The sequence below is a fragment of the Microcaecilia unicolor genome, chromosome 4, assembly GCF_901765095.1.
Source record: "Microcaecilia unicolor chromosome 4, aMicUni1.1, whole genome shotgun sequence".
Classification (NCBI taxonomy): Eukaryota; Metazoa; Chordata; class Amphibia; order Gymnophiona; family Siphonopidae; genus Microcaecilia; species Microcaecilia unicolor.
Genome location: NC_044034.1, coordinates 122,159,125 through 122,173,145, shown reverse-complemented (window position 1 = coordinate 122,173,145; position 14,021 = coordinate 122,159,125). Strand labels below are relative to the sequence as shown.

At 40.5% G+C, this 14,021-nt stretch overlaps 1 protein-coding gene across 4 annotated transcripts in view; it reads left to right on the top strand.

Moving 5' to 3' along the window:
• The window catches only part of LMO7 (LIM domain 7), a 398,841-nt gene that overhangs the window by 344,493 nt on the left and 40,327 nt on the right, over positions 1 to 14,021 (top strand). For all 4 annotated transcript variants that reach the window (XM_030200597.1, XM_030200599.1, XM_030200598.1 and 1 more), the window contains one exon: positions 9,547 to 9,639. In XM_030200597.1, the coding sequence (XP_030056457.1) occupies positions 9,547 to 9,639 (93 nt within the window). The remainder of the gene's footprint in view (positions 1 to 9,546; positions 9,640 to 14,021) is intronic.

Here is a 14,021-nt window from a genome sequence, read left to right as displayed (position 1 = left end):
GTTTGGTTGTTTTATTTTTTTTCTTTTAATTGTAGTAGTATTTGATTTTCTTTCCTGTTCATTTTTTGATCACTATAATCTTTTTCACGCTTGTCTTGAAGTTTGTAAAACTGTGCAAAGTTAGTTGTTGCCCTCCTCTTCGGTTCTGTCACCTGTATAGATGCTCATATAAGTTCCTTTACTTACTAATGTCCACTTTCCACCCTATCCCTCAGATCATAACCACTAAGCATTCAAGTAGTCTGAACAGCTGCCAAACCTGGTGGAGCTGTTGTCCAAATATTTGGCTGCCTGTGTCTTGGTTTTTAAGGAGTTGTAACTTGTTCCCACATGGGTGTAATGTCAATAGGTGGCACATCGTTTATTTTTATTTTTTTGGGGGGGTTCTCTTTATTTCCTCCTCCTTTATGATGGTGAGGAAATGAAGTTACTTGTTTGCATTACTGCTACCTCCCAGTCCTCTTTTTGACTCTGTACTGTAGCCTCTGTTAGCTTGGTATAATCATAAAACACCACCCAGAAATGGAAGTTGGGCAGAAAAGATCACATGACCTTGAAGTAGACTATAATTTATAGGTAATTCAAGGACTGTTGAGTATCATCCCTTAAACTAAGATGTCTTTGGGTGGTTTGTTTTTACAAGGAGGAGATTTTCTCCTAAAATTAAATAAACCACTCCCAGGTGTGTAATAAACCATATTTACTATTTGCCTTGTGTGGATTGATGGTATTTTATTTTGCTGCGTCTCCAAGTTTATTTTACACTTGTTTTTTTTTTTTCTTGAGCAGTATACTATCAGAGTGGTTTACAGTTCCATAATATAAAAAAAAAAAAGGGAAAGGAACTACAATAATAAAAGAAAAGCTAAGACCAGTACTCTGGCATATTGAACCATCCTCTCCCCACCAAACAGCAGTCAGGCACCTAGATCCCAAATGCTTGATGAAACAGGAGTTTTGTATTTAGTCTTGGTCATCAAGGATTAAATCAAGCAAAGGTCTAGAGGAAGAGTTCTATAAAGTGGGGTCTTGTTCCTCCACGATTAGAAAGAAATTTAGTTTGCAAGTGACGGTGAGCAAGGGGCACCTGGAACAACCAGCTCTGAGAGGAACAAAGTGTTGGTGAGGAGGAATAGGGCAACAAAAAAACTAGAAAAAGTGGGCATCCAGAGAAGAGATCCTTAAATGTTAACATTAGCAATGTATATGTCATTTGATATTCCTGTAAGTAGGGAGTTACATACTCAGTGCGTCCGATTCCTATAAGTAGGCGTAAAGCCGCGTTCTGCACCAATTGCAGGTGCTGTAATTGTTGCTGAGTCACACCACACAAAAGAGCATTGCAGTAATCTAATGTGGAAATAACTAAAGCATGCACAAATACTCTAGAGAGTTAAACCAGTGAATAAACGTCGAACCGAGTAGAGCTTCAGTTTAATGAAATTACTTTTTACAATCTGTGTGATGTAATGGCTGGAAGACAGTGAGTTATCCATAATCACGTCCAACACTTGTACCCTACCATCTATCAGCAGCATGCACCCCCACCATTCACAGGGATTGAGGTAGAAGATTAGCTGCTCTAGGGCTAAAGAAAATATTAGTACATTTATCTAGATTCAACTTGAGGCTATGGGAGGTTATCCAGTGAGAGAGCTAATCTAGTTTCTGATGCAAAAGAGCAAGGGATTTGGCATCCCCAAGACCTATCAAAGTTAAAATTTGAACATCATCCACATATGCAAAAACTGAGGCCTAGCTGTTCAATAGAGGCTAATAAGAGCCAGAAAAACATTAAATAAAAATGGTTCCAATACAGATCCCAGTAGTTCTCCACAAGGCATAGTATAGGTTGAGAAGCAATCTGTGTTTATCTTGACTATGTATGATTTATTGGTAAGATAGGAATGCAGCCACTCTAGGGCCAAACCCCAAATGCCTACAATATATAACCGGGAAAGAAGGAGGCCATGATCTACTAGATGGAAGGCTACTATTAGATCTAGAGAAATCAAGATTGCATTTTCCTTGGCAGCTTGATAATGGAGAAGATGTGTAGTTAGGCCTAATAGAGCAGTTTTGGTGCACTGACACTTTCTAAACCCTGTCTGATGTGAGTGTTAGGGCCTCCTACGTGTCTTTTCACACACTCTGGTTGTAATCACACCCCTACATGCTTCCTGCCATATATAGAGGTGTATTGTCAAAGAACTTATTTACAAAGTTCCATAGATTACTATGTAAGTGTAAAAATGAGCCCTATATTTATTTATTTATTTTATTTATTTATTTCATTTGTATCCCACATTTTCCCACCTATTTGCAGGCTCAATGTGGCTTACAATTTTCCGTCATGACTTATGTCATTTCAGAGTACAAATACAATTAGTAATATATATATAACATAGATGATATCATAAACAGTCAGGTAGAAGGTATTTTTAATAAATCATGATTCTGAAAACCGAACTGAAAACATACCAGCATGATGGGCTCTGGATTTGATTCCCGGGCCTGGTATCTGCTTCTTGGTCTGTCACTCTATAAATGCAAACACCAGATTTCATTTAATTTTTTGGCTGATAGATTATGCTCTGTTTACAAACAGGTTAATCTGATACAGTGTTTCGACACAGATCAGCAGCAGATAAAGCATTGCCAAAAAAAATATGCAAAAGAGCTTCAAGTTAAATTGCTAAAAGAAAGGTAAAAACTAGCACTTCTGCAAACCTCAGAAAAAAGTTGGGTTATGTTAGAGGATACATTTCAAAGAAGTGCCACAAAGTTTGCACTGAGTTCGCAATGTGTAGTAAAAGTTTTCGAAGGAGAAATGTAGCAGATAAATATCTGAAGAGAGTGACATTTTAGATCTCATTGCTAGGCAGTCTCAGGTTGTTCGTGAACTATTTCAGGACAGTAAATCATTTGCCCCTGAAACAACTTCCTCTTAAATACAGAAGTGGAGTGGAGTGGAGGAGTGGCCTAGTGGTTAGGGTGGTGGACTTTGGTCCTGGGGAACTGAGGAACTGAATTCGATTCCTGGCACAGGCAGCTCCTTGTGACTCTGGGCAAGTCACTTAAACCTCCATTGCCCCATGTAAGCTGCATTGAGCCTGCCATGAGTGGGAAAGCGCGGGGTACAAATGTAACAAAAAAAAAAAAGGGTGTTAACTGTTATGGAGGATCTACAGATGTTAGCCACATCATCACTATATGACTGATCAACACCATCAGCCTCTCAGTTGCAAGTAATTTTGGTTCATAGTACCAGTAGTTTAATATGTACTGTATGTTTATATCTACTTTATTAGCAGAAACCGAGGCTCAAAGCACTTTACAGTATATTAATAGAAACAGCATGCAACAGGATAATAAAATATTAGGAATTTATAAAGCCAAACGTTTCAGTTCATTTTCAGATTCTTCAGAATCTTTCCCAAATGTGTGCGTGTGTCTTGTCTTAAATGTTCATTTTTAATGTGCACATTGTACATGCATTACAATTTTCTAGCGTGCACAAATCATTTGCATTCATGTTTATGGCAAAACCAGAAGAGCAGGAGCAGAGCCTCTACATGCGTAAACACAGTCAAATAGGAGTAGAGGATGAAACAAAGGATGATTAGCTGTGGGGATGAGGCCTTCGAATCTTTATTAAAAAAGCACCAGTGGGACCCAACATGGGCCGGGTTTCGGTAGGCACGGCCATCTGCCTTGGCTTGCAAGTATAACTCCAAGCCCGATATCAGGCTAACAAAGTGTATCTCTGGTGCACGAAAACAGTGAAAGCCTTACTATGGGCTCAGTGTCCGGGGTGTCTATAGAGCAAAACACTGTGAATGCCACAGAGCCAGCATGTGTGAATTGCTACCGGGCCGCAGGAAAATGTAAGCTACAAGCAGCGGGTAGAAAGATTCCAGACCTGCGGGGAAGAAGGATGGAATGGGAGGAGGAAGTGGGGGGGGGGGGGGGGGGGGGGGCGGGGGGAGTGCTGAAGGGAAGGGAGAAATGTCAAATGGACAGGAGACCCTAGTGAGTGAGTTAAGAGAAGACAGATGTAAGCAGAAACTAGAGCCTGAGACCAACATGATTTGAAAAATGACCAGACAACAAAAGGTAGAAAAATTGTATTTTCTATTTTGTGATTACAGTATGTCAGATTTGAAATGTACATCCTGCCAGAGCTGGTGTTAAGACATGGTTGGGGCCCAGGGCAGAAATTTGAGAGGGGACCGCACACGGAGCCCACTTCCAGCAGGCTTAAGGCTCTCTCTGGTCAGGGGCCAAGGGCAGTTGCCCTAATCGCACTCCCCTAACATCATCCCTGGCAAGTGCTATCTCTATATTTTGCACAGTATAGGAGTAAATACATCTCTTTCTGTATCTCTGGTGTTGTACTACATAACTGTTTGAGGCTTATGGGGATGAGATGGGGCCAGGGACAAACTTTGTCCCCATGTCATTCTTTAATACCCCATCGTATTCTCACTTTCACAAGGGGTAAAGAAGTGTTACATTGCTGTATGGAGATGTATTCTCACATTCACTGGGAGCATTTCCTACAGGTTGACAAGTTATAGGAGTCATGAAGTCTCAATATCAACTGGTGATAATGGAAGGGAAGGTATTTTGGGTTTAGCTTATGCTTTTTTTTTATTAGCAGTTGTAGTTCGAGGGGGGGGGGGGGATTTAGGTACAGTAAGTATTTCTGTCCCCCAAGGGCTCACAATCTAAGTTTGTACATGAGGCAATGGAAAGCTATACGATTTGCCCAAGATCACAAATAGCCACAGTTGGATTTAAAGCAGGCTTCCCTGGTTCTCAGCCTGCTCCTCTAGCCGTTATGCTACTCCTTGGAGTGAACAACCACATTAGGATGTTCCTGCAGAAAAGAAAACAGAACAGAAGGGGGTTTTCTTCAGTAGTCAGCAATTTTTTGACACCGATTCAAATTCATTGTTTGTCAAGCTGCTCCCCATCCTGTTGTGGTAAACAGGGCTTAATTTCTGGGAGAATGACCTAGAACACAGTTTCACAGATACATTTTAGAAACAAGGGTAGCAGAGGTGTTCTGTGCCAGCCTCTCCTTTCCATGCATTTTGCAGGAAAGAGGAGAGGAAGGTGTGAGTCACCCCCGCTCCCTAATCTAGCTCATCTTTTTCAGTTACTCCTGCCCCTAGCTCACCTTCCTGCCACTCCCTCAGCTCCACAGTTCGACTTCCTTTTTGTCCACAAACTAAGCCCTGGTGGTACACCTAGAGGCTCATTTTCAAAGCACTTAGCCTCCCAAAGTTCCATAGAAACCTATGGAACGTAGCCTCCCAAAGTGCTTTGAAAATATGCCTCCTAGTATCCTCATGTCATAACCCTGAATTCATGTGTTCTATATTGTCCACCATCAATCCTGAAGAAAAGAAGACAGCCAACAGAGCAAAGTAGGTGTCCATCATCATAAGCAGTGGAAGTCCAAAAGTCCCTTACAGGCTCTGGGAAAATGTTGGCCTTGGCAATAAACAAAAGGTCCATATGTTCTTGATGCAGCAGTCACAGCTTTACCGGAGAGGGTGTCCCAACAGTCAGTCATATAACAGCAATACTGTATCTAGCGGCCAGATTCAGTATGTAACCTGTGCACCAGTGTTAAATAGTGTTGTGATGGTTGAGCTACTTGAGAGGATGGGGAGAATTAAAAATGGGAAGACAAAAGCCCCAGGCAGTTCTATTCAGACACTTAGATCCCGTTTATATCACATTGGATTCAAAATGGGTTACAAAAAATATTAACATACAGTTAAGAATCTTTACAATATTTTTTTCATTTGTTAAAAGATAACATTTTGAAAAAGCAAGGTGAAAAACAAACTCCCAATAGAAGCTCAAAATGAAGAGAATGGCACATGCCCCTGCAATATTCCCAGCTGCAAACTGTGCCAACACATTTCACAGGATCCTACAGTCAGTCACATGGGAAAAACATTCAGAATAAGGGGATCATTCACATGCTCATCCTCCAGTGTGATATACATCATTCAATATAAAAAGTGTGAAGAAGGGTGCTATATTGGAGAAACAAGCTAGATGCTAAATACATGACTCAACTTATACAGACACAATATTAAACACTCTAGTGCCAACCAGGATGCCACCTCTCTGGGACAACACTTTACAAAACCAGAACATTGCATCAGTGATCTTACGGTAAGAACACTACCTGGAAATTTTAAGACAGTCCAGGAACGTAAGACCTTTGAAGTCAAAATGATAAAATATTTTGACACCCACTAGCCAGGACTTAACAAAGATCTGGGCTTTCTATCCCACTATAAACCATAAAATTCTACTGCTTTACCACTCTTTATCTGTCATACATCTCTTGTCTCTCATCCACCCAGCTCTCCCTGTTTCTCACCTAAACTACCCCTCCCTTTTCCTGTGATACTGTCATTGGAATACCTCTGTGTTTTACTTTATATTTTGATATTTGTCAACATTTGCTTATTTCTGATCTGAAGAAGCTTCAAAAGCTAATCAAAAGATGTATTGTTAGTCCAATTAAAAAAGGTATCATCATGTTTTCTTTTCTCTGTTTTGATTTATTTCTATTTATTACTTGAAATACTTATGAAACAGGTCTTTCTCTTTTTTTCATACAAATTTATTTGGTTGGCTGCAATTTAATCAAAATAGGGATGTCCTAGGTTTTTTAGGTGTGTGTGGTGGGGGTGGGCAGGATTTGTGTACTGCTTTGATTAATGCATGGCCTGTGCAGGATAAGACTCAAATTGTGCATGATTTATTGATTGATCTTCAGTTTGATGTTTTGTGTGTAACAGAGTCTGTTGGTGGATTCGGACCCTATTTTGTCTCGGCTATCTCCTCCTTCATAAGTTCCTATTTCTTGTCCCCGGGGGGGGGGGGGGGGGGGGGGAGGGGCTGTTGATGATTTTTAAAAAGTCTGTGAGGTTACGTTTATGTGATAGTTTTATTATGAATTCTTCAGTAGAATTTTTGTTTTTGAAATCGGTCTCTTTTTTTTTTTTTTTTTTTTATTGAGGCCCCCAGCACACCTGGATTTGTGGTTGAGAATACTGTTGTTTTAGGTGATTTTAATTTGCATGTCGATATGGTATGTATGGATTTGGTTGTGCAGGATTTTATTTGTTTGATGGTGTGCTTGGGTTGGAGTCAGGTAGTGTCTGTGCTAACTCATGTTGGTGGGCAAATATTGGATTTGCTTTTTGTTTACGAGGAGAGTAGGTATAGATTAGAAAGCAGTGTTGTGGTTTCCGCAGTGCCTTGGTCTGACCATAAGTTGTTATCACTTATGTTGTCACTGCATGATGTAGAAGTATCTATTTCAAAAGCGGCTGTATTATGTAAGTGATCATTGTTTGAGTTGCAGGATCTATGTACGGTTTTACTTCCTGCACTCTGTGAGTTTAAGTCTTGGGCAAGTTTGTCCATTGGTGAGATGATGATTGCGTGGCATGATATTTTGGAGTGTGCTTTGGATCAGGTTGCACCTTTACGGGTTTGTGAAGTTAGGCAGAGGCTTTGTCACACTTCGTATACACACGAATTGCATGAACAAAAATGCACTTTGCGGAGGAAAGAACATGTTTGGAGAAGTTGCCCTGATGCTTTTACGCAGGCAGAGTATTTGGAGTGTTTTGAGTTATATAAGTGGGCAGTTGTTTTGGCCAAGCGTTCTTTTTTGATAACTGGATTGTGCAGGCACCTTCTCAAACGAAAGAGCTTTTTTTGTTGGTTCAGTCGTTGGTAGCTCTGCTGCGCGGGTTCTTTTGGGTTTGTGTAGCGAGGAGCATATTACTCCACAGTTGAAGTTGTTGTATTGGCTGCCTGAGGCGCAGCGTATTGAGTTTAAACTTTTGCTGTTGGTGTTCCAGGTGTGTCAAAATGTTGCCCCTGTGGCCTTAGTGTGCACAGCTTGCAGTCTTGTACTCCCTCTTGGGTGTTATGGACTCAAAATCAGAATTTACTGGTTGTTCTGTCATTTCATCGGGTGCTTTTGGAGGAACTTTGCAGCCGATTTTTTTTTTCATTGTTGCTGGCCCTTGTTTGTGGAACTTGTGCCATTGGCTATGCACCAACTGGTATCTGCTCCCCAGTTTAAGAAATTGTTGAAAACTTGGTTGTTTTCCAGGGCGTTCAGTTGATAGATGGATCTTGAGTTTTTGGAGTTTACCTTTGAGATTTTGTATTTGTGTTTTTTATGAGTGTTTTATTGTACCTCACCTAGATGTTTGGATAGGCGGGTTATAAATGTATTACATAGTAAAAACAAGAGCCATCTAACAACCCTTTAAATCATATGTTTGGTCTTGCTTGGAAGATTACAAGAACCTGGACCCGTGGGTGTTGAAGGTGCATATTCTGTGGAATTGAGGGGTAGTGGATGTTTAGGTTATTTATGGGAGGGTGGGTTCATTGTTTCATTAGCACTGTTTAATTTGTCATTTACACTGCTGGTTGCTTTTCAGTTGCTGTTCTAAGTTGTGCTTTTTATGGAAACAATAAAATTGTTTGAACATAAATTGTATGTTTGGTGGAAGAATAACTTAAGGATAACTTAGAATTGGGGAAGAATGAAAACGCGAAGAATGTCTAACAACTGGGTAGGATAAAAGATATGTAACAGATGGAGAACATAATCCATTTAGGAATTTGAACACCAAGCAGGCAGTTTTGAATTCAGTTCTGGCTTTTATAGGTAGCCAGTGTAGTTGAATTAACAGCAGAGTAACCCTATTGAACTTTTGTAATCTATAGATCAATATCACTGTGATATTCTGCAATAATTGATGCTTTGAATTTAGAAGAAATTTGCGAATATAGAAAATTACAGTAGTTGAACTGAGACAATATCATTGACTGAACAACTAAGTAAAAATGGTCTGGAAAAAAAATGAATGTAGTGCACGAAGTTGTCTTTGCTTGTGTGATTTATCTGAGGTTCCAGATTCAAAGCTGGAGTTTAGTATGAAACCTAATACATTTGAAGAGCTTTCTATCTAAGTTCTGAATGCAGGCTAATAGGAGCTGATTTTGATTAAGCTGGGGGGGAGGGGGGAGGAATGAAAAGAAATTGAACTTTTAAAACTCCAACATACCCATGCTGCTCTCTATACTTCTATCACATAATCTAGGAGAATATGTGTGCAGAAAACACTGGTCTTTGTTTTTCATTTTAGAATAGCAAGATAGTGCAGGATAAAGTTTTTAAATAAGATCTTATTCCAGTTGAAAGTTAGTTAAGTAGCTGACCATGATTTATTATGGCTGTAATAGCATGCACATGGCAGCATAAACTGACTGTGGAGTGAGTCCTTCAAATAATGCTTTGATGTCTTCTGGACAGTTAGACTTTGTAGTCATTTTATATGTTCTCAGCTTAAAGCTGTAATTGGAATATGATACAGAGGACAATTCTGAGATCATCCTATTAAAAAGCATTCTCCCATGAATAATACCTTCTGGTCATCATGTCAGTAATATCTGTTCTGAAGATATGTGTTTAATCACTAGGAAAAATACAGACATGAACAAGAAAAACTGCAAGAAGAGTGGCAGCGAGCTCAAGAAGAAGTCAACAAAGAGAGTTCTCACAATGCGGATCAGGTAGAACTTTTATATTTTATCCCACAGCTTTCTGAGGCCTCAATCTCAGTAGGGGAAATGAGCAGATCACAGATAAGCGTGTTTCACTCATTTGACCATGGTCATATTACTTTGAGGGAAGTCCAGGCCTTGCTCCGGTAGTTAGGGATAAATTCTGTATAAACAACATGAAGACATGATTGGATGTATGTGTAACTCTGGGGGTGTGTGGCTGTTTTGTTTTATTTTTTTTTTTTTAATGGAAGGGTGCAATTGAAGCTATACTGTACCTTGTTACTCTAAGGCTTATTGATGGCCAGGGGGACAGTCTTTCAGGTCTTTAACTTGGGTTTTACAACAGCAAATACTGATCAGAAAAGTCACCCCCTGCCCCCCACCCCCAAAATAAAATCAAAGTGAACGCTGGTTTGATTGTGGAAAAGCAAATTTGATTTACTGATGAATTCTTGGGATGACAAAATTAACAGTAAAAAGCCATCATAAATGTCCTTGATATATTGCAATTGCATGGATCTCATGGAAAGGAAAAACAAAAGTAATACTAGATGATCATAGTGGGCGCGGATCTTGTGAGAGGGAACCCAGAGCCTCCTCTAGCTAGGTTCAGGTGACAGCCTGAATCTCCAGTAAGGGTAATGAGATTTGATATACCGCCTTTCTGTGGTACAATCAATGCACTTCATATTTATTATATACAGGTACTTTCTGTGTCCCTAGTGGGCTCACAATCTAAGTTTGTTTTTTTTGCACCTGGAGCAGTAGAAGGTTAAGTGACTTGCCTAGAGTTGCAAGGAGCTGCAGTGGGAATTGAAACAGTTCCCCAGATTCTCAGCCCACCACACTAACCATTAGGCTATTCCTCTACTCCTAACCTCTTCTGCTTTTTTTTCACACAGTGCTAGCCTTGTCCTTAGCTGACCCACGCCTTCACATAAATCTCTTGTTTTCTTTACCTCCAGGGAATAATTGTGAAATCGTTTGAGCTCCACACCATAGACTGTTTTCCTTCTCCTAAGCCCCAGGCCTTTCTCTATCCTATAGACATAAGTACATAAGTACATAAGTAGTGCCATACTGGGAAAGACCAAAGGTCCATCTAGCCCAGCATCCTGTCACCGACAGTGGCCAATCCAGGTCAAGGGCACCTGGCACGCTCCCCAAACGTAAAAACATTCCAGACAAGTTATACCTAAAAATGCGGAATTTTTCCAAGTCCATTTAATAGCGGTCTATGGACTTGTCCTTTAGGAATCTATCTAACCCCTTTTTAAACTCCGTCAAGCTAACTGCCCGTACCACGTTCTCCGGCAACGAATTCCAGAGTCTAATTACACGTTGGGTGAAGAAAAATTTTCTCAGATTCGTTTTAAATTTACCACACTGTAGCTTCAACTCATGCCCTCTAGTCCTAGTATTTTTGGATAGCGTGAACAGTCGCTTCACATCCACCCGATCCATTCCACTCATTATTTTATACACTTCTATCATATCTCCCCTCAGCCGTCTCTTCTCCAAGCTGAAAAGCCCTAGCCTTCTCAGCCTCTCTTCATAGGAAAGTCGTCCCATCCCCACTATCATTTTCGTCGCCCTTCGCTGTACCTTTTCCAATTCTACTATATCTTTTTTGAGATACGGAGACCAGTACTGAACACAATACTCCAGGTGCGGTCGCACCATGGAGCGATACAACGGCATTATAACATCCGCACACCTGGACTCCATACCCTTCCTAATAACACCCAACATTCTATTCGCTTTCCTAGCCGCAGCAGCACACTGAGCAGAAGGTTTCAGCGTATCATCGACGACGACACCCAGATCCCTTTCTTGATCCGTAACTCCTAACGCGGAACCTTGCAAGACGTAGCTATAATTCGGGTTCCTCTTACCCACATGCATCACTTTGCACTTGTCAACATTGAACTTCATCTGCCACTTGCACGCCCATTCTCCCAGTCTCGCAAGGTCCTCCTGTAATCGTTCACATTCCTCCTGCGACTTGACGACCCTGAATAATTTTGTGTCATCGGCGAATTTAATTACCTCACTAGTTATTCCCATCTCTAGGTCATTTATAAATACATTAAAAAGCAACGGACCCAGCACAGACCCCTGCGGGACCCCACTAACTACCCTCCTCCACTGAGAATACTGGCCACGCAATCCTACTCTCTGCTTCCTATCTTTCAACCAGTTCTTAATCCATAATAATACCCTACCTCCGATTCCATGGCTCTGCAATTTCTTCAGGAGTCTTTCGTGCGGCACTTTGTCAAACGCCTTCTGAAAATCCAGATATACAATATCAACCGGCTCCCCATTGTCCACATGTTTGCTTACCCCCTCAAAAAAATGCATTAGATTGGTGAGGCAAGACTTCCCTTCACTAAATCCGTGCTGACTTTGTCTCATCAGTCCATGTTTTTGTATATGCTCTGCAATTTTATTCTTAATAATAGCCTCCACCATCTTGCCCGGCACCGACGTCAGACTCACCGGTCTATAATTTCCCGGATCTCCTCTGGAACCCTTCTTAAAAATCGGAGTAACATTGGCTACCCTCCAGTCTTCCGGTACTACACTCGATTTTAGGGACAGATTGCATATTTCTAACAGTAGCTCCGCAAGTTCATTTTTTAGTTCTATTAATACTCTGGGATGAATACTGTTTTAATTTCCCCCTCTTGGACCTCTTTCTGACTCCAGATAACACGGGGGACTAAAGATACCTATTTTACATAACAGGTTCTGCATGGTTTCTCCAACCTCCATTGTCACCCAATCACAAGGAGGTCTGCTCTGGGTTTGCATTAGGGGCTGTAATAGAATTCTAATTCCCATAACTACTGCTTTCTGTCTTCCTGGATCTAGGTATACTCTGTGCCATTTATGTTCCCAGATAATGCTCATTAAAATTCTGTCTAAGTTTCTCCAGAAACTGAGTGTATGTGATCTGCCTTGTAAACTAAATGTAAGGTAAAGAGAAGATAGAATAAAGACAGAGATAGGTTTAAATAGATAGATACATTTTATTTCTTACCCAAAGACAAGTCTTCAAGTTGGTACAAATACAGACATCAGACTTTAATCAGGTACATTCAGCAGACAGATTCTTGGTACAATCGGACAGAGCTTCGCCGTCTGAGATAAGCGTTGGGGCAGACACCAAAGCTATGGCAGATTGTCCCCTCTTTTATACACAACCTCTCCATAGAAGTCAATGGTGGGAAACCTAGCTCTCAATTTCTGAGATGATACGTTCCCACGCGGGCTTATCAGTATGTTTTGGGAACAAGTTCTTTTTTTCACATCTCATTTCTGAGACACCTGTTCCCTGTTGCAATAGTTTTCACATACTTTTCACACCATCTTAAGAACTCTGTATAACCCTGTATAACCTCTGTTGCCTTTTATACAAAACTCATAGACTCCATTTTGTTCATCTGATTTAAAGTGACAGCTGTACCAGTTTGTGTCAGAACTCATGGTTCAGACCTGCTTTTTACAGATATTTGGCCTAGTCAGTACTTTAGTTATCTTAGGCTTCATAGCCTTGGCCCTCACTATTCCAGTGGTAGATCCAAAGCTAGGCCATATATTAACATTCCCCTCTTCACCCTATCCCATAGGGTGACACCAGGGTTAACATACCGTGGTACCATCCATTCCAGAAGGTATTCTATGAGGCCATAAAATTATCTGAGTCTTAAGGTCAACTGGTACAATTTGGATTGCTAGTAGATATTATGCCAGACAGAAAACTTCATTCGTAGGTGGTATATTTCTGGGCATATGGAATTCCCTTTATATTACTCAACCCCTTTGGCCTTAATCTTGATATTACCCCTCTTGAGGCGTAAATGGGACAAAACCATGAGTTCATCTACAAAATCTCACGAAGTATATGTATACGGGTAATAGCAATTTCAGGTGGATCATACTAATACTTTCAGGTTTTTTTCTATGATTTCTATTGTATCTGTTGCATAGTACATGGGGAGATAATCTAATGTATCTTTCTCAGTGGTCTTGAGAAGAAATAGTGGTTTTGATTAAGCATTGTTATGGTGGCTCAACAAATATATGGTTAGTATTCAGATTGCTGTTTAAGGTTGTAGGTATTCAGAATCCTTAAACAGGTCGGAATTCTTGGATCTTATTATTACTCATCATTGGCATTCAATCATGAGCACTAATAAGTGGATAGCAAGTATGAGGTTGCCTCATACAGCAAAAATGGTAACAAAGGTCATGCATGGATCTTGACATATGCATAATGACCTGGAAGTATGGGAAGCAATTTATATATCCATTACCCCACTTGGAGCTTAGTCAAACCTACAGAAAGACATGTAACGTAAGTAAGCCTACACCAGAGTTAA